Below are 18,211 nucleotides of genomic sequence, written 5' to 3'. Positions count from 1 at the left end.
CAAAATATGAAAGCACAAACCACAACCACTTTTTTTGTTGTTGTTGTTGTTGTTAGTTTTTATTATTATTAATGGCAAGTGTCAGGCTCTTTTGCAAACCTAAGGAATTTTACATAACAATTACTTCATTCATTACATTGTCACTCACTTTAAATGTGTTACTTGGAAGTGGCAAGAAAAGTATTTATACATTGTCTATTGAAATATGAGCAGTGCTTGTCAGTGCAATCCTTGCTGCTATTATGCTAAGATATTTTGGATGGTTGCCAGTGTGTTGAAAGGCTGTTTCTATAGTCTTCTGGCTGCTTGTTTATGTCAAAAGAGCACATTCGCACAGCTCTTATTCTGGTATGTGTAAGTGTTTTTGCCAAAATCTCGTTCCTTAACAAGCTGCACAATTTTATTCATCATTCATGTTTGTAAAGTGGTTATAAAATGCGTTTAAACTAATGCACTTACAGTGGCAGTCTGTGCACCAGAGGGTATTAAGTGGCACATCAGCAAGTCTTTATTTGATTTGTTCTTGTGTGTTACAGTCTGCATCATTTCCTGCGGTCGGCTGTCTCCAGTGCTAAGTTAGCATTCTCTCTGGCGTTCTTTAACAGCGCAGACACTGTCGCTTCAGTCTAAAAACAACAAACCACAAATACGACCATGATCACCAGGAACAATTCCAATTAGCTCTTTGACATTTCTGAGTTCCTCAAAGCAAGTTTCGTGTCTCTAAAGTGTGGTTATTAAATGTTGAAAAAAGTGGGGATGATTAAAATGCATTATGGGAATTATGACGTAGATTTGTAATAGCAGTTGTTCAATGTTTTCTGATACTCACGGCGGACCTGAATGAAGCATCCGTGATGTCCTTCAGGTTTATAATAACGTTGTAATATGCTCCAAATACTGCTGTTTCCAAAGCTTTTGCCGATACCTGCACATGACAGGAATCGTGCATTGCAATAAATGCTGATATCAGCTTATCTATGACCATCAAAGTCATGTTATTTTTCATTTTTCCAAATGCAAAATCAGCTTTTTACCCTCAGTGGAAAGTGCTTTGCTTGAAAGGATGTTTTTTTTTGTTGTTTTTTTTTTTTGTCTTTGCATATGTCATCACAAGCAAAAAAAAAAAAATTTTTTTTTAAATATTAAATTTTTTTTATTGAATAGTTCAGTCTCACCTGAATGTCTGATTTACACGCCACATTTCCGTATTTTACCATCTCTTTGAGAACAGGCCACAGTGTGTTTATTCTCTCTGCCAGAGACAGAGGAACGCCCACCGCCGCCTTCAGACCCTCCTGCATGGCTTCCTCCCTCCTGCGCAGTCAAAGGGGTTAGACATTTTGAAAGGTTGTCCTAGCTACTGCACAATGTTTATGTGTGTTTTTGCCAATGCAGTTGTAATTTGCATTCTCCAACTAAAGAGAATTTACGTTGGCAGTCAAATGCATGTTGTGTAACATGGTAGTTATTGCTTTTCTCTGCAAATATATGTCTAGCCTTTTACTGTTTCTTTTTGTGATGCATGACATTTGTTCGCAATCAATCAAATGCTTAAACTGGTTTAACATGATATGGAATGCGCTTTAGTTTTCTGCGACATGTAGTGTCTCTGGTTTGATGGATTGGAAGGATGTTTTAGTTTGTTTGTACTTCACAGAGGCGATTATCTGTACCTTTTGATTTCATCAGGTGTGCCTTTGGGCAATTTCAGAGCAGCCTGTACCGAAAGACACGCAAGAAAACAATTCAATTCAATGTCAAGGTAGTATCATCTATTTTGTTACACAAGTGGTATGTGTATGCTGACAAATAAATCCATACATTTTAATTGGCCAACTGTACATTTCTACGGTTATATGTGGTCGTGTACCATGTAGCTGTTAAAAGCTGTCGAATCAGCGTCCACTTTTAATAATAGGTCGTTCAAGGCTTCATGAAACGGAGGAATAAGTTTCCTCATCTCCGCATCCAGAGACTCAAACTGCCTCTTCCCGTATGTCATCTGACCGACCATGCAGCCCAGAGCTGCACCCTTACAATAAGACACATAGACATAAAAATAAATAATATATATAATACATAATGCAATTATTATATCTATTCAGATGTGTGTGTGTGTGTGTGTGTACATATATATATACACATACATTTTTTTTATATATTAATAAAAATACAGTTAAAAACTATATATATATATATATATATACATACATACATATTTGTATATATCTTTTAAATGCATATATTTAAAAATGTATTATATAAACATACAAATATATAATATAAATTTACAAATAGTGCAATCTGTATATACAGTCAGTATGAAAATGTATGGTTATTCTATATATAAATGAATATAGATATAAATAGTAAAGGCATAATCTTCACGATTACCATAGCAGCGATTGCCGCAGAAACAGAGCCTCCTCCAGGAGCCGCTGTTCTGGCCCCAACACTGTGGACGAACTTCTCTAGAGACAGAGACACAAGCCGGCCATCGTCCCGGTTGTCCCGTACCATATACCTAAACTCAGCATCAACCAATCAGATACAGACATCACCGAGAAGCCAAACAGAAAAAGAATGTCACTAATTTTTGTTAAATGCAATGTATCGTAGGTCTTACTCTATGATTCTCTCCTTTGGAACAAATGGCCCCAAGGAATCGAGTCCTAATTTGCTGATAACCTGACAGAGGAATGTAAGAGGAATGACATCAGACCTTTGACTTTCTGCTGAGTTGAATGTTTGACCATGTTCATATTAACCCACCAGTCGGATTTTGTGCTCCTCTTCCACAACGAAGAGCTTTTCTTTTTGGATGTAGAAGTCCGCACAGTCCAGCATCGCCTTCAGAGGAATCAGCCCGACAATCTGGGACCCCACCACTGGAAGGTTCAAATCCTGGACAGGGAGAACGAACACGCACCCGATTCACTTCTGATTCAGTTTCAAATGATTCGGATTCAGCTTTGAAAAAAAAACGATCTCACCTTGGCATCTCTGCAGATCTCCTCATAGACCGTGTGCATGGGCGTCACCTCAAAGTCCAGGATGTTGGTGGACACCTGAGCAAGGCTGGCCTCCTCCAAGTACCATCCCATTCCCTGAACCTTTCTCAGAAGCCCAGGCTGCGGGAGGAACAATCGGTGAATTAACAGGAACAAGAACATAATCGAAACCTCAGGGAAGTGATACATACATACAGTACAATTATTCTCAAGTTCGAAATTTGACGCACTCTGAAAACCTAGACCGACCCACTGAGGTCACACACAGACACACCTGATCTTTCCCACGGCCCTGTTCTCTAATATCCAGTGCGATTCGGTGAGCCTGTTCCTTAGTGCTCAGAAGGTTCACGTTGTAGGCGATGAGAAACTTTCGGGCGCCGGTGACTGTGGCGCCCCAAGAAGGGACGAAGGCGGCGGGGCCATATTCAGGGGCCCATTCGCTCTTTTTGAGCTGAGGAAAGAGGTCAGAAAAATAAAGCACATTCCTTTAACTTAATGGCACATAAATAAGTGCTGCTCCTCAGAATGAAGAACACATGTGTGAAGTCTAAAAGTTTTAATGCGAATGCCTTGCATATGCATACATCCGAATGAGAAAGCGTTCCCTAAACTATACTTCCGTTTGGACGGTGTGGTGGAAATTCCCCTTTGCACCTGACTTACGTTAAACCTGGTGTTTCCCGACAACAAAAATGATCCTCAGCTGAATTCTCCGATCACAATCGCAATTGCTCTGACCACGCCAGAGAACCAGTTTAACCAGTTCAGTACCCAACACCTAAGAGTCTCACTGATGTCTCGATCATTTATGAACTTTATCACTCGAGACAAGAACTGATCCCAGAGAATCCCTGCAGCGAAAAGGTTTATATATATTAATAGTTACATGGCAAAGATAATATGATTATGCAGCATTTCCCTAGAAGTGGTTGGTTCTTTATATATGTCAGTTCAGCAACCCCTTCCCCTTCTCTTACTGGCAAATGTGGTTTTTGATTACCTCAGCTTCTTACTCAAATCATGAGTTCTCATGGTTGTGATAAGTAATGCAAGTATTTTTTGTTTTCCCATTTATTCACTGAATGTTCTCCTGTCCCTGTATTGAGAGAAATTGGGAGTGAGGCATTTTCTTCAGCTTGAGGCTTATACATTCCCTTTTGGTGTGAAAGGGCCTTTACAGTTGCCAAAAATATAGCTTTTAACAAGTAAGCAAGCCCAGGGGACAAAAAGCATGGAAAAGGTAACTGAATTCATTACTTTCTAAAATAAGTAACTAAGTAACTCAATTAGTTACTTTTTCATGGAGTGACACAAAATTGTAATATGTTATTTTTTATTTTTATTAACTTTCTCCAACACTGCTAGAAAGTTTTATACTTGACCACTTTTTGCACTATTTTTCTCCAGAAATTTATAAGCAATAAAAATGGCATTATGGACATAAGTTAAAAAAAACTGTCTGGGCCAGTGTTGCCACCTAGTGGGCAAACCACATAATTATTGCAACAAAAAAAAAATTGACAGATTATCGGAATGACTTTATTCAGACTATGTAAACACTGACAGCCAATCAGAATCCATAAATATCTGAAGAACTTAACTATTTAAAGTGACACTGCAGTGCTGCTAATAATAAACAGAAAGATATTGTACATTAATGTGGACACTAATATAGTTATCGTTCTTGGTGTGAACAGGCCTTAAGAAGACTGTAAAGTGGTCATGGATTAGTGGTCTATGAGCCCTAAGAAGTGAACAGAATTGAGGTCTGAGTTATTACCTTCTCCGGTAATGCTTCATATTCCCCTGCACGGACTGAGGGAAGTGACCTTCTGCTCTCTTTTCTGGCCGCCTCTCCGTAGAGATAGACTAAAAGGTCAAGACAAGAAACAAAGGAGAATGGAGGTCAAAACTGAAGCAATTCTCAAACGATTCAGCTAACAGGCAGCATGACCTTTGCTTGTACAAACACACCAGGCACATTGAGCATGTCTGACAATCTCTGGCCAAACTGATTGGCACACTGTACACACTCCTCCATGCTGACGTTCTGCACCGGTATGAAGGGACACACATCCATCGCACCCATCCGAGGGTGTTCACCTGTTCAGAAACATCACGTTTTACAAACTAAACTCATGTGAAGTATGATATGTCTAGATCATGTAGTCCCTCCACAGCAGTACCTGAGTGTTTGGTCATGTCTATGAGTTTAAACGCAACACGGGCGGCATTCAGCGCCCCCTCGATCACAGCCATGGGTTGTCCCACAAAAGTGTACACCGTCCTGTTTGTTGAAGAGCCTGGGTCGACGTCCAGCAAACTGCAGCCCTCTGTGGCAGAGATGGCATCGGCTATGGCGTCAATGACCTGGATATTACATATTGGTCAAAATATCGCAAAACACTTAAAAATTGGTACATCATCGTACACAGGCTCTAAAGAAGATAAATTAATAATTGAATTGTAATTGTACTTTGAGTGTTAATATAAAGTATGTTTATTTACTTTTTTAATTATACTTTTTAAAAGTGTGGAGTTTATATTTGTAAAAACAAATGCAGTTAATCCACTTGAGAAAATTTCCGTGAAAATACATTTCAAAACAGTTCATGCAATGCAGTTTTTACAGTTTACTTAGCCTTCATTTGTAAACAACAATAGGCGTACTAAACAATACCTTTTCGTAAAACATTTTTATTTGGTGATTAAAGTCTCACAGTTACCTTAAAGCTAAGTGTTTGTTTCACTGAAAGGAACTAATCGTTCCATAAAGAATCAGAATACACTACTCATGCTGTGAATTAAAGGGATAGTTCACCCAAAAATTCTGTCAATAATTACCGTCATGTCGTTTAAGACCTGTAAGACCTTCATTCATCTTCTCAACACAAATAAAATATTTTTCATCTAACCCTCCTATGGAAAGCAAGGATCCTTACATGATCAAGGCTCAGAAACGTAGCAAAGAGATCGTTAAAAGAGTTAATGTGACATCAGTGGTTCGACCGTTATTTTACGAAAGCTAGGAGAATACTTTCTGTGCACAAATGAAATGACTTATGTGATGTTCTCCAAAATGGCACAATAGGGTGACAATTTTGGTTGTCAAAAGTCAATGTCTCTGTAGGAAAAAAACGGAGATGTCGGAATATTTCAGTACAGTGTCTAGTCCACACTGATGGGAAAAACCATTAACAGAACCGAATTACTTTTCTTAATGGAACTGGTCTGTGTGTGTTTATCTTACCTCCTTGTTACGCCCCTCTGAGAAATTTGGTACACATTCCACCAGCTTAGCCATGACTGAGAGACAACACCAGCTTTCCTCTCACACACTTGTCTACGGACTACGCTGGTTCTCAAACATTGAACCATATAAAGCGTCGGCAAACATATCTTTTGAATAATTAACCTGTCCTGTGGACTGGATATAGGTCAGTTGGCAATGATTCTCCTGTCTTCATAGATAACCAATTTTTTTTGGAGGGTTTACCAAAGTCTGAACAATGTTTGATGGAAAACCTCCCCAAAAAAGTCAGAATACATTGGCCTTTTTCTAAACCAGCTTCTAACTATGGCTTGGTTAAAAATTGGGGCGAGAACGTGACATTTGGTCTTTCAGTATGTAGCAGCTAATATAAAACCTGATAAGACCGACAGTTTAATAGTTGACTCTTGAAAACCACTTAGACCGTTGCGTCATGTCCAGAAAACAGGGGCCGTGATGTCTGGTTAATGAATGACCCAGAAAGGGGCCAAAGAGCTGGAAGAGGAGGACAGTTTACCCCTTCCCCGTGTTTTTGGATGGTACACATATAACCTCTTGTAACACTGACATTATGCAAGAATGAGAAGTATAAAGTTCCAAAAAACAAGAAACAAAGAAAAACAGTTGCTTATGTGGCCTGTATTCACATGCTTTTCTAAAATAATCAAACAAAAATCTCCTTTCAGAAATATTACAATAATACAATTATTTTCAATTGTAATAATATAATAATAATAATTATAGTCATTTTTATTTTAAACTATGTAATAATAATCTACTATTCTTTATTGTTCTCTATCTATCAATCTATATATCTATCTAACTATCTATCTATCTATCTATAATAATATTACAATATACAGTACTTTTTTATTGTAATAATCTAATAATATTATTTCTCTTTTTAATAATAATGTAATATATAATATCTTATTATCTATCTATCTATCTATCTATCTATCTATCTATCTATCTATCTATCTATCTATCTATGCAATTAATAATACCATTACAGTGATGAACAGTAACAGAGTGCGCTTGGGGGCAGCAATGAACGCTAGATCTGTTTTTAACCGCCATAAACTTACGACGAAGAAGAAGAACCGGAAGTGAACCTTAGAAGAAGAAGTAGCAGCGGAAGGCGGTTGATTTCCCTTAGCTTGTTTGCTCATGTAAACCGAATTTATTTCTCTTTATTTTAACTACTACAGCTCACTTTTACTCTGGAGGTCACAATAAAGTGATAGGGAGGATGTTGGCTACAGGAACGGTGAGTTTTGGCGGGGTCTTCGGCGCTTTACGCTAGTTTATTCAGTGGCCTCGTAGAGCTAACGGCTAAAGCTAATGCAGTCAGTTACTATGGTGATGTATTAAACCTCATCCACGCACTGCTGTGTGTGTGTGTTAGGATATGATTAAATATCTTGCGCACTATAGTGAGTTTACATATTTATTGGAGTAACTTATTTTTGGTCTACTGAGTTATTCTCGTGTAACGTTACTGTTAGTAAACACGCGTTGTAATTAGTTATGAATGTGTGATTAATAGTTGTACACTAACTAAATTATACTAAAGAAGCTAATTGTACAGAATGTGAGTAACGTTAGTCTGATTTTGTCGCGGTTTCTTGTGGAAATAGTTTTATAATCCAGTGTTAATAAAAAGTAATAATTATTTAAAAACAATTCTACAAGATTACAAAGTGTATAAATAAACCTAAAAGTTTAAAGAATGATTTAATGGAATTATAAAGCAAGGCAAAATAGAATGAATTGATTATAAAAAATAGGCGTTTGAGTTAAGGTGCACAGAACAGATACATTTTAATAACAACAGTTAGTTGTAATATACATGAAGTGATGAGTTGTCTGTCTGTGAACTGTGTCCTGTAGACGGTAACCACGGCTGGTCTGACACAGGTGGACCGTGAGAAGATCTATCAGTGGATCAATGAGCTCTCCAGCCCCGAGACGCGGGAGAACGCCCTGCTGGAGCTCAGCAAGAAGAGGGAGTCTGTGAGCGACCTGGCCCCGATGCTCTGGCACTCCTGCGGGACTATAGCAGCTCTCCTGCAGGTGTCTGACTGCCACTTCACCCTCGGATCAACTTGTGTTCAATATGTGTTCTATAGGGAAATTCTAGAATTCATTTAGCTCTATATACGTGACCCTGGACCACAAAACCAGTCATAAGGGTTTATAGATTTATGCATCATCTGAAAGCTGAATAAATAATCTTTCAATTAGGATCGGACACTATTTGGCCGAGATACAACTGTTTGAAATTCTGGAATCTGACAGTGCAAAAAAAAAATCTGAATATTGAGAAAATCACCTTTAAAGTTGTCCACATTAATTCTTAGCAAAGCATATTACTTATCAAAAATTAGGTTTTAATATATTTAGGGATTTACTGAATATCTTCATGGAAAATGATTGTGTTCTTGGAACACAGTAATTTTTTTTGGCATAAAAGAAAAATCAATCAATTTGACCCATACAGTACTATTTGTAGCTATTTCTACAAATATACTCCAGCAACTTAAGACTGGTTTTGTGCTCCAGGATCACATATATTGTCATTTTATTTAAACTGTAGTTTATAAAATAGCGCTTAAATACAATTACAGCTCTGTAGGCCTAAACCAAAATCTGTAGTTGTGTAAAAAGTCAGTACAAATATTACAATCTAATTAAGTGTTAATATTTACATCTAATAATTAACATCTTCTCCGGGAACACATGATGGGTAAAAATTGATAGCCTGAATGCATTGTAAGTCGCTTTGGATAAAAGCATCTGCTAAATGCATACATTTTTAAAATTAATTCAATTTAATAAAGGAAAGTATTATTTTGCAGAACAGAAAACTAAAACTGATGAATTAACAAGGGAAATACAGTATTAAAAAAAAAAAAAAGTGTAAATTCAAAAATGGGAAAAAAAGTTATTTTTTATCGCTTTTTAATTGATTTAATGGATTTTTTTCAATTCAGAATTCAGCCAAATATTTTTTTTTCATGAAAATGGATGCCATTTGGCTGTAAAATAATAATAATAAAATTATTAAAACGAATTAATTAACAATGAATGAAAAAAAAGTATAACAATTTCCACTCAATGATAGAAAATTACAAATATATATATAAGTTATTTGTATCTTCCTTTTTATTGAGTTAGCTGATTTGTTTCAGCTTATAAATTTGATCTAATTTCTTTTTAAATGCTGTTTAACAGAAAAAAAGGTCTTAAACTATTCAGATTTATTATTATTATTATTTATTATGTTAAATTTAGAGAGTGAAAATGTGTAAATATGATTGTATTTATAATACACCATATGTGCCAATTTTTTGAGTATTATCATTATTTTTGAATTTTTAAAGTATATTAGTAAGTAATGAAAATCCAGTTGAAAATGTAATCAAACAAAAATAACTTTTTTAAATAAATGGCCCTTTTTATCTATAAAGTATATGTTTTGTATTTATAAATTGTCAAAGCTTTTTTTCTGGGATGAAAATTAATTACATTTGACTGTAAAAAATAATTAGTTCAAAATTGTCAATTACATTAACTCAAATATTGGAAAAAGTATAATGGGGAAAAATAATACATACAATAAATAATAACAATATTACTTTCAAATCTCAGATTTAATATAAAAAAATGTGTTCTTGATGTTTAATGTTTTATTTTTACAGGAGATTGTGAACATCTACCCATCGATAAACCCCCCTACACTGACAGCACATCAGTCTAATCGAGTGTGTAACGCTTTAGCACTGCTGCAGTGTGTGGCCTCCCACGTAGAGACACGGTAACTCACTTCCTGTACACACAGGACATGACACACTACTGTTAATCCTGTGCCACGCTGACTGGATTTGTGTCTCTCATCCTCAGCTCTGCTTTCCTGGCAGCTCACATCCCTCTGTTTCTGTATCCCTTCCTGCACACGGTCAGTAAAACTCGACCCTTCGAATACCTGCGGCTCACAAGTCTGGGCGTCATCGGTAAGAAACGCGGCTAATACAGAAAAGATATCAAACATTGTTTTAGTGTGTATCATAATGTATTTGTCTGATAGGTGCACTAGTCAAAACAGATGAGCAAGAGGTGATCAACTTCCTGTTGACCACAGAAATCATTCCTCTCTGTCTGCGCATCATGGAGTCCGGCAGCGAGCTCTCCAAAACGGTTCGCTTGCAAAAACATCACCAAATAACAAGAGTGATTATCTGAGTGTTGACACATTTAGACAGAGGGATGTGTGTTGCTCTTTCAGGTGGCCACATTTATACTGCAGAAGATCCTCCTGGACGACACGGGGCTTGCGTATATCTGCCAGACCTACGAACGCTTTTCACATGTTGCCATGATACTGGTGACTCATTATATTCCTCTTATTCACAATTCTGACTTTTGTTACTGATAGATCGAGACACTTAAACATATAATAAATACATATATTTGTTATTATATTTAATTCTATATTAAAAAAAATTATATTCATATATAATATACTTTAACTTTAATATTAAAGTTAATGTACTTTGATAAATAAAAATAAATTGAATATATATATATATATATATATACACATAACTTTATTAAAAATAATATTAATTAAATCAAATAATATTTTATTATAAATGTTAAAATAAAATGCAATATAAATTGTAACTTCATTTTCTTTAATGAATGAATAAATTATACATTTATTTAAATAAATTATAATATATATATATATATATATATATATATACACATAACTTTATTAAAAATAATATTAATTAAATCAAATAATATTTTATTATAAATGTTAAAATAAAATGCAATATAAATTGTAACTTCATTTTCTTTAATGAATGAATAAATTATACATTTATTTAAATAAATTATAATATATATATATATATATATATATCACACACACACATATAATAAAACAAATACAAATGTATTATTATAAATATATTTTAAATACAAATACAGTCTAAATTTGTAACTGATTTTTTGTTTTTTATGAAAATTAATGCATTTGATCGAGATAATTTTAACATATAATCAAACATACCCGTCTTAAATTGACATATTACAAAAATTAAGGGGCAAATGTAGTAATAATGGTAATATTCATATGAAAATGACTCATTGTGTTATTTTGGAGAACAAAAACAAATGAAAATATGGTATTTTATTTTTTTTTATTTGTTGATAGAAAATAAGTTTAATACAATTATTAAAGAAACACAAAATGCATAAATTAAAAAAAAAACATTGGATGAAAATGAATGATATTTGAAGGTAAAATACTTTGAAATATTTTTTCAGGTACTCAAATTTAAATAAGAACAGAGAGAAAAGTAATACAATTTATAGTATTTACATGTAACTAAAAGTGTAATCTTGCAGAATAAAACAAAAACTGAGGAATTAAGAAAGGAAAATAATGTACAAATTTGCATTTAATTATACAAAAAAATCAAATAAATGCAAATATTAATAAGACGATAATATTTTTGATTCTATAAAATGTTTTGCAACTGCATTTATTGGTTTAACTGATTTAACATCGCACACTTTATTTGTATTTCTTTCTTTTTTGTTCTCTTTGTCCTGCAGGGGAAGATGGTTCTTCAGTTGTCAAAGGAGCCCTCGGCTCGCCTGCTGAAGCATGTCGTGCGCTGTTATTTACGGCTTTCTGACAACTCCAGGTATTTTTTTCCACTAATATTTTCCCTGCTTTTGGAGCTTCTTGCTCAGTGCTGGCCTGCAGGAGGTGCACAAATGTTGCAGTTTGGCAAAGATTTGAATCCTGTTTGTGTTGCTGAATCATTTCAGTTCAATCAGTGTGATTGATCGCTCCGAATAGAGAAGATCAGAAATGACAGAAATCATATTTTGTGTCTCTCAGGGCGAGAGAAGCTCTGCGTCAGTGCCTGCCCGACCAGCTGAAGGACACCACGTTTGCTCAAGTGCTAAAGGACGACTCCACCACCAAACGCTGGCTCGCTCAGCTCGTCAAAAACCTACAGGAAGGGCAGGTCACGGACCCCCGGGGCATCCCCTTACCTCCTCAGTAACACATCAGACTGTTTCACATACAAGGGCACTTCATATTTTTTTGCCAAGAAGCTCAGAAACGGTGCTCCGCATTCACGGTTTGTTTCGAGATATTACAAATTGACTTGGGACTCTGCTGGACTGAGGAAGAGTCAGTCTCATCCATCGTTAGTGTTTTCTTCTTTTTCCTCCACATCCTTTTGACGGAATCGAAAGACTGTTTTTGTCTGTGTTTTTCCATCACAAAAATGTGTAATTTTGAATGCTGTTAAATAAACAGTGTCATGCCACTGGAAATATCTAGTGAAATTGCCATCTGCTGTGCTGCCTTTCTGATCTCAAGGAGGAATTTGGCTATTACAGGAATATTTCAGGCTAATTTGAAATTACAATTAAAGACCTTATTCAGAATCGACTTTATGAAATGATGGGAATGAAACTGATGATGTGAAAAGATAGATACATAGTTTGTTTAATACATTAATGGCAATATAATAATAATTACGGAATGGTAATACGTTTATTTATATATATATATATATATATGAGCGAGAGAGAAAGACACACACACAAACACACACACTATTACATTTAGTGTAAAAAGTCTGTATATATACACACACATACTATTAAGGCCCGTTCACACCAAGAACGATAACTATGAAGATGTTCGAGTCCACACCAGCAAATGATATCTGTAAGCACACACTCGTCTGCTGCTATAAATTCTATATTAATATATGTTTTCACATCAGAAATAATTTATTTTTTTTGCAGTGTAACCTGTGCTGAATCAGTGGCTAACAGTATGTTTATAATTTGTATAATAAAAGTACTGTTAGCTGTTCAATTTTCTACAACTTGATTATGTCCCATTTTCTCTAAAAGGTGAAATCTAGTCTGAGATCCAGTATAGTTGTTCTTGTGCCAATTACAAGCATCATATCAAGCGAACGGTCAGCTGAGTTTAGTTGCTAAGTAATCATTATTGTGTAATGAACGATCGGATACGTCGTTAAACACAAGGTAAGAGTTTCACTGAGGCGATGTCTGCAATGGAAAGTGTTCGTCGGCGTGTGTGCGTATAGGAGTCTGGAAGCGCTCCAGGCGCTGGCTCGATGATATAGTGGTTAGGCAGGGACCCCCTTTTAAAGAAGCCAGTGCTGTGTGTGTAAACTGAGCTCGGACATCGAGCTCGGCTGTGTTTTATTCATGAACAGAAACACGAGGAAGGGACAGAGATGAATGGGAGATGAAGCCAGGTTCAAATGAATTTGACCGACGAGACCCCTTGATAGACGCAAATGTGCTTCAGACGAGTTTTTTAATACAATGTGTTCAAAATTAACCTAAAAAGGTTTTAATTCCTAATAGGTTCTCATACCCTGTTGGTTGCGTAAGTAACCTGATCCGATCATCTGGGGTCTCCACTAAAGGGCCCCAGTGAGAGAGATCAAGTGTAGACAATAGACTATTGAGTTGTGCTCCACAAACATGCATTAAACTCCCTGAGGCGTGTTTCAGAGGCAGACTGGAAGTGGGTGGCAGTGTCCGATATATGGCTGTCAACACGCCATGAAGACATTTAAAAATGTTATGAACATTAAGTTGCTTTGATCGTATGTATGCAGTGAAGTTATGCTCCTTAGTCATTTTTAGAGGGAGGGCTGTTTATACTGTAATGGTCCTTGCACATGGAGTCCAACATTTTTGTATACGTTTTTTTGTACTAGTCAAAATCAGTCACGCACAGAATGTCACGGTGGCTCTAAATCGTCAAAACACCTTTCAAAATGTAGGCTACAAATGCAAATATTTCAGAAAATTAAACCCTAGCTACATTTTTTTGTGACGGATGAAAGTTTCGGAAGCAGTGTGTGGAACGCGATTGGCATAACGTTCGGGATATCTTTTTTAACGTGCAAAAATTCCAATCGAAAATTTCATACTCGTTGTGCAAGGACCTTAAAGTTTTACTCCATCCACCGAAATTGTTTGTCATTATTCACTTACCCCCATTTCGTTTCAAACCGGTAAAAACTTAATTCGTATCTGAAACACAATTTAAGATATTAAATATTACAAAGTTGTTTGCCTTCAAACCAAAGCATAAAATATAATAAACATCTATTGACAACTGATAGGAATCGTCTAATAGATGAATTGGATATTTACAAAGACTAGAAAAAATATGCCTTGTAGATGTCGGATAGATGTCCCTACAGATGTCCGTCTATACAGGCACATGTACGTGTCACATTTGCAGGTTTATTTGGTCAGGATTAAAGCTTTAGTTGTCACACCACAGGAATGCAACACTCCAATGACGCAATGTGCCGGATTGTGTTTCCACCTCAAAACTGACATACCCTTGTTTCATGTTTACAGTGGACAGAGAGACACAAGGGAAGGTTTTGACTCCCAAAAACAGAGAGGAGACAGAAGGTGTATTTTGAGGACAAGGGGCCCTTGTAGGCATCGAGTCGCGTGTTTTGCTGTGGATCTGTGGGTGTGTGTGTGTGTGTGTTGTGCGTCAGAGGGAGGTGTGTCGTGGTACGATCAGCTCTGGTGAGATGTGGACAATCAGTCCGGCTCTGTTGCAGCGGGGGCCACATTACACCGGCTTCTCCTGAGTTGTGCTCCTCTTCAAAGCTCAAATACAGATCCAACTATGAGCCCACAGAGGGTAAGACCTCCTTTAACCCTGAGATACTGAATATATTATTGTTCTCAGCTCCTTGGCTGTGAAAGTATTTTTACAAAATACCTGTTCGTAACTGGTGCTTGTTTTGTCTTTCTGCTTACAGTTAAAATGTTATTTTTAATACTTGTATATATTCATTGAACTTTTATATAGTAGTTATTTATATTATTTGTATTTTTAATGGAAAATATTTAAATTAAAACATGAAAGTAGATTTAAAAAACATGGCTAGCTTAAGGTCATTTTTTTTGGATGAGTTTTCCTAGTTTTATTTTAGTATACTCATAAATTCAGTTTGTCTAATTTTGCATGACTGTGCAGTATTTGAAGGCAAGTGTGAGATGCTTTCACATTGAACAGATCCGTACAAACATTAGAGTCTGAGGAAACAGATGTCCAGGGGTTTTTCACTAACAACAGCCATTTATACCTAGGGAAAAGTTTTGTTTGAGGGTGTGCTTTTGTATTTGTTTAAAAGCAGTGAAAAGGTAAAAAAAAATGGTTTTAATATTATAACTAATGCAGTTCAGTTTTTTTTTTAAATATACACAAGTATCTGATATTCTAAAAAAAAAATTTGCAATGTTTGTGTTTTTTCTTTTGAAATGATTGCTGATGGCGTTATGCTTTTATTAATAAAATTATGCTGTTACATATAAAATCTAGCTTTTTATATAAGGGGACTTCCCAAGTATACCTTTTTAATGCATGTTTTTAAAATTTACAGGCATAAACGTAATTGTATAAATGTGTAACCATTTGCTGTGAAATGTTTGATGTCTCTTAATAATCTTTACTCCGCTTCATGCAATGTAACTCATTTATATATTCTCTCTCTTTATTCTAAAACAGGATACACCTAAAAAATGACAGAACGACAAATGGCTTCTACTGAAAGGAGCCTACGTAAGTTGAAACTATGGGGGGAAAATGCAAGTCAAGGGGTGTTTTTAGCTTGTGTTTACAATGTGCTAGGAATCTGGATCAGGTGCATTACCTGTTGTCTGACCCCTCCTCACCCTCTTCGTCTCCTGTACTGTCTTACTCCTCAGGTATCCAGGCTGATGACGACCTAAAGTCTATGTACGTTGGCACAGTGATGAGAAAAATCAAGTCTCGCACATGGAAAAAGCAGCGTTATTTCCGTCTACAAGAAGACTGCATGACTATCTGGGTACAAGAGCAAGAAAGCAGGAAATGCACACTCCACCTGTAAGTAGTGCTGACAAGATCCATATTGTTCCTGTGGCTCAATGGTAGAGCACTGCGTTCAATTCCCAACGAACACACATACTGGTAATAAAAAAAAAACAAGAACTGTATAGCCTGAATGCACTGTAAGTAACTCTGGATAAAAGCTTCTGCTAAATGTATAAATGTAAATGTAAATCCACTAGCTGTAATTATTAGTCATTTATCCAAAGCAACATGCAGTTTAACAAGAAGAATTGCATATGCCAGGGGTGTCCAGTCCTTCTCCTGGAGGGCCTGGAGAGGAGAATTGCAACACAACACACCCTTATGCATTTTGTAATGATCCTGAAGAACTTCATTAGCTGATTCAGGTTTAATTAATTGGGGCTGGAGCAAAACAGTTGAAAGGTGGCCCTCCAGGAGCAAGATTAGACTTATAACAATTAGAGTAATTTGTTATAAGAGAAACCTGAGTTTAAGTATCTTACTTTAGATCACATTAGTAATTGTCCATGGATCAACTCTTCCTGCGATTGAACCTCTAACCAGCCTGGAAAAACTGCACCATTACTCTAGGCATAAATATAGCAGCCATCTAAATATAAAGTATTTTCAAAAACCCTAGATCAGCGCTGGACAACTTCAGTCTTGGAGGGACTGTGTCCTGCACAGTTTAGCTCCAACTTTCAAACACACCCACCTGTATGTGACGAATAAAAATCTTCAATCTTGAATCTGTAGTTTTCTAATCATCTTGAACGCAATGCTTAGCTTGTTCTGGTGTTCTTTGTTTAGGGTTGGAGTTAAACTTTGCATGACAGTGGTGGCCCTCCCAGGGCTGCATTGAAGTTCTAACTTCCCCCCGTCTTGTTAACTCGAATGTATATCATTGATTATGTTGCATGGGTGCCCGCTTCTGGCAGAACCCTTGGAATGGGCTGAACTGGAACGTCTTAACCCCTTGTTCACCTTTGGCTCTTTTTCCACTGCATGATACAGCACTGTATGGTTTAGTATGGTTCACTTTTTGGGGTTTTTTTTTTCAACCGTACCATTACCAAAAAGTGATGTGTAAACTCTGCTGATCACGGATTAGCTGGAGAGAATCGTCACTACCTGTGTCACTGAACTTGTGAGACAAACACAAAAGAACTGCTATTTAAACCAGCACAGCCAGCGAAGAATAGAGCGCTAATATTTTGATCCAGCTTCACCTTTTTTTAACAACCAAAAAATTTGTTTCGTTGTCTGTTGAAGAAGTGCAGATGTTCCTCTCGTTGAAGGCAGAGGAGCAGATCCAGCCAGAGTTTTATGGGGCGATATGGAATGAAAAAGTTTTTCACGAGTCATGGCAGTAGAGGTTGGTGCAACAGTAATGATGTGAATAGTCCCGCCCTCTCTAAAGCTGTACTAAACTGCAGTGGAAATGCAAACCGAGCTGAGACATACCGAGCCGAGTCGTACCTCGCAGTGGAAAAGCGCCATTACAATGTGCTGTGGAGTTGGTTTATTGTTTACATTTTTCCCCGTTATGAATTTGTTTGGTGCAGCGTTCTATATGTATATAGGTATGCTTGGGCTGTTATATCAGTGTTGTTAGGGGTGGGGGTAAATTAAATGCGATCTGCAATGACGTCATCGTGATGTTGCATTGTGGTCTATAGAGCAGCCTGAAGTGTGCATATGAAGCAGACTCGCTTCCTCTGTCAAAATCGAGGGGTCGAGGGTATGTCCATGTAAACTTCCCTCATCCACTTGACAAAGTGAAACACACTTCAAAATGGCGGCGGGGATTTCTCTGAGGGTAAGTGCATAGGGAGGTTTGCGAGTGCGTTTCTAAAAGTGCAATGCAGTGAAGGCCAGGTTCTGTTCCTGGGGGTTCAGCATCATCCAGAGTTTAGCTCTAATTTGCTCCAACACACCTCCCTGGAAGTTGTAGTAATTGCAAAAGACCTT

The 18,211-nt window shown here is 36.6% G+C and overlaps 2 protein-coding genes and 1 long non-coding RNA gene across 3 annotated transcripts; 2 read left to right on the top strand and 1 right to left on the bottom strand.

Moving 5' to 3' along the window:
- Nucleotides 1-29: 29 nt before the first annotated feature.
- On the bottom strand, nucleotides 30-6,420 carry LOC113039563 (formimidoyltransferase-cyclodeaminase-like). The gene is made up of 14 exons (XM_026197477.1): nucleotides 6,268-6,420; nucleotides 5,204-5,387; nucleotides 4,992-5,120; nucleotides 4,798-4,886; nucleotides 3,289-3,468; nucleotides 2,997-3,134; nucleotides 2,776-2,907; nucleotides 2,630-2,691; nucleotides 2,398-2,527; nucleotides 1,874-2,035; nucleotides 1,677-1,720; nucleotides 1,179-1,317; nucleotides 833-928; nucleotides 30-626 (listed from the first exon to the last, which is right to left on the bottom strand). Exons 1-14 carry the CDS (start codon nucleotides 6,319-6,321, stop codon nucleotides 543-545), a joined length of 1,623 nt encoding a protein of 540 aa, XP_026053262.1. The 5' UTR covers nucleotides 6,322-6,420; the 3' UTR covers nucleotides 30-542.
- A 970-nt stretch (nucleotides 6,421-7,390) lies between these two features.
- On the top strand, nucleotides 7,391-12,666 carry LOC113039562 (CCR4-NOT transcription complex subunit 9). The gene is made up of 8 exons (XM_026197476.1): nucleotides 7,391-7,558; nucleotides 8,182-8,364; nucleotides 9,993-10,108; nucleotides 10,195-10,304; nucleotides 10,379-10,488; nucleotides 10,577-10,675; nucleotides 11,917-12,008; nucleotides 12,209-12,666. Exons 1-8 carry the CDS (start codon nucleotides 7,541-7,543, stop codon nucleotides 12,375-12,377), a joined length of 897 nt encoding a protein of 298 aa, XP_026053261.1. The 5' UTR covers nucleotides 7,391-7,540; the 3' UTR covers nucleotides 12,378-12,666.
- Nucleotides 12,667-14,884: 2,218 nt separating this feature from the next.
- On the top strand, nucleotides 14,885-16,227 carry LOC113040643 (uncharacterized). Its single transcript, XR_003275268.1, has 3 exons — nucleotides 14,885-15,043; nucleotides 15,914-15,967; nucleotides 16,114-16,227. It is a non-coding gene; the product is annotated as an uncharacterized LOC113040643 (long non-coding RNA).
- Nucleotides 16,228-18,211: the final 1,984 nt, after the last annotated feature.

Source organism: Carassius auratus, chromosome 22 (assembly GCF_003368295.1).
Source record: "Carassius auratus strain Wakin chromosome 22, ASM336829v1, whole genome shotgun sequence".
NCBI lineage: Eukaryota > Metazoa > Chordata > Actinopteri > Cypriniformes > Cyprinidae > Carassius > Carassius auratus.
This window is presented reverse-complemented; position numbering and strand designations above follow the sequence as displayed.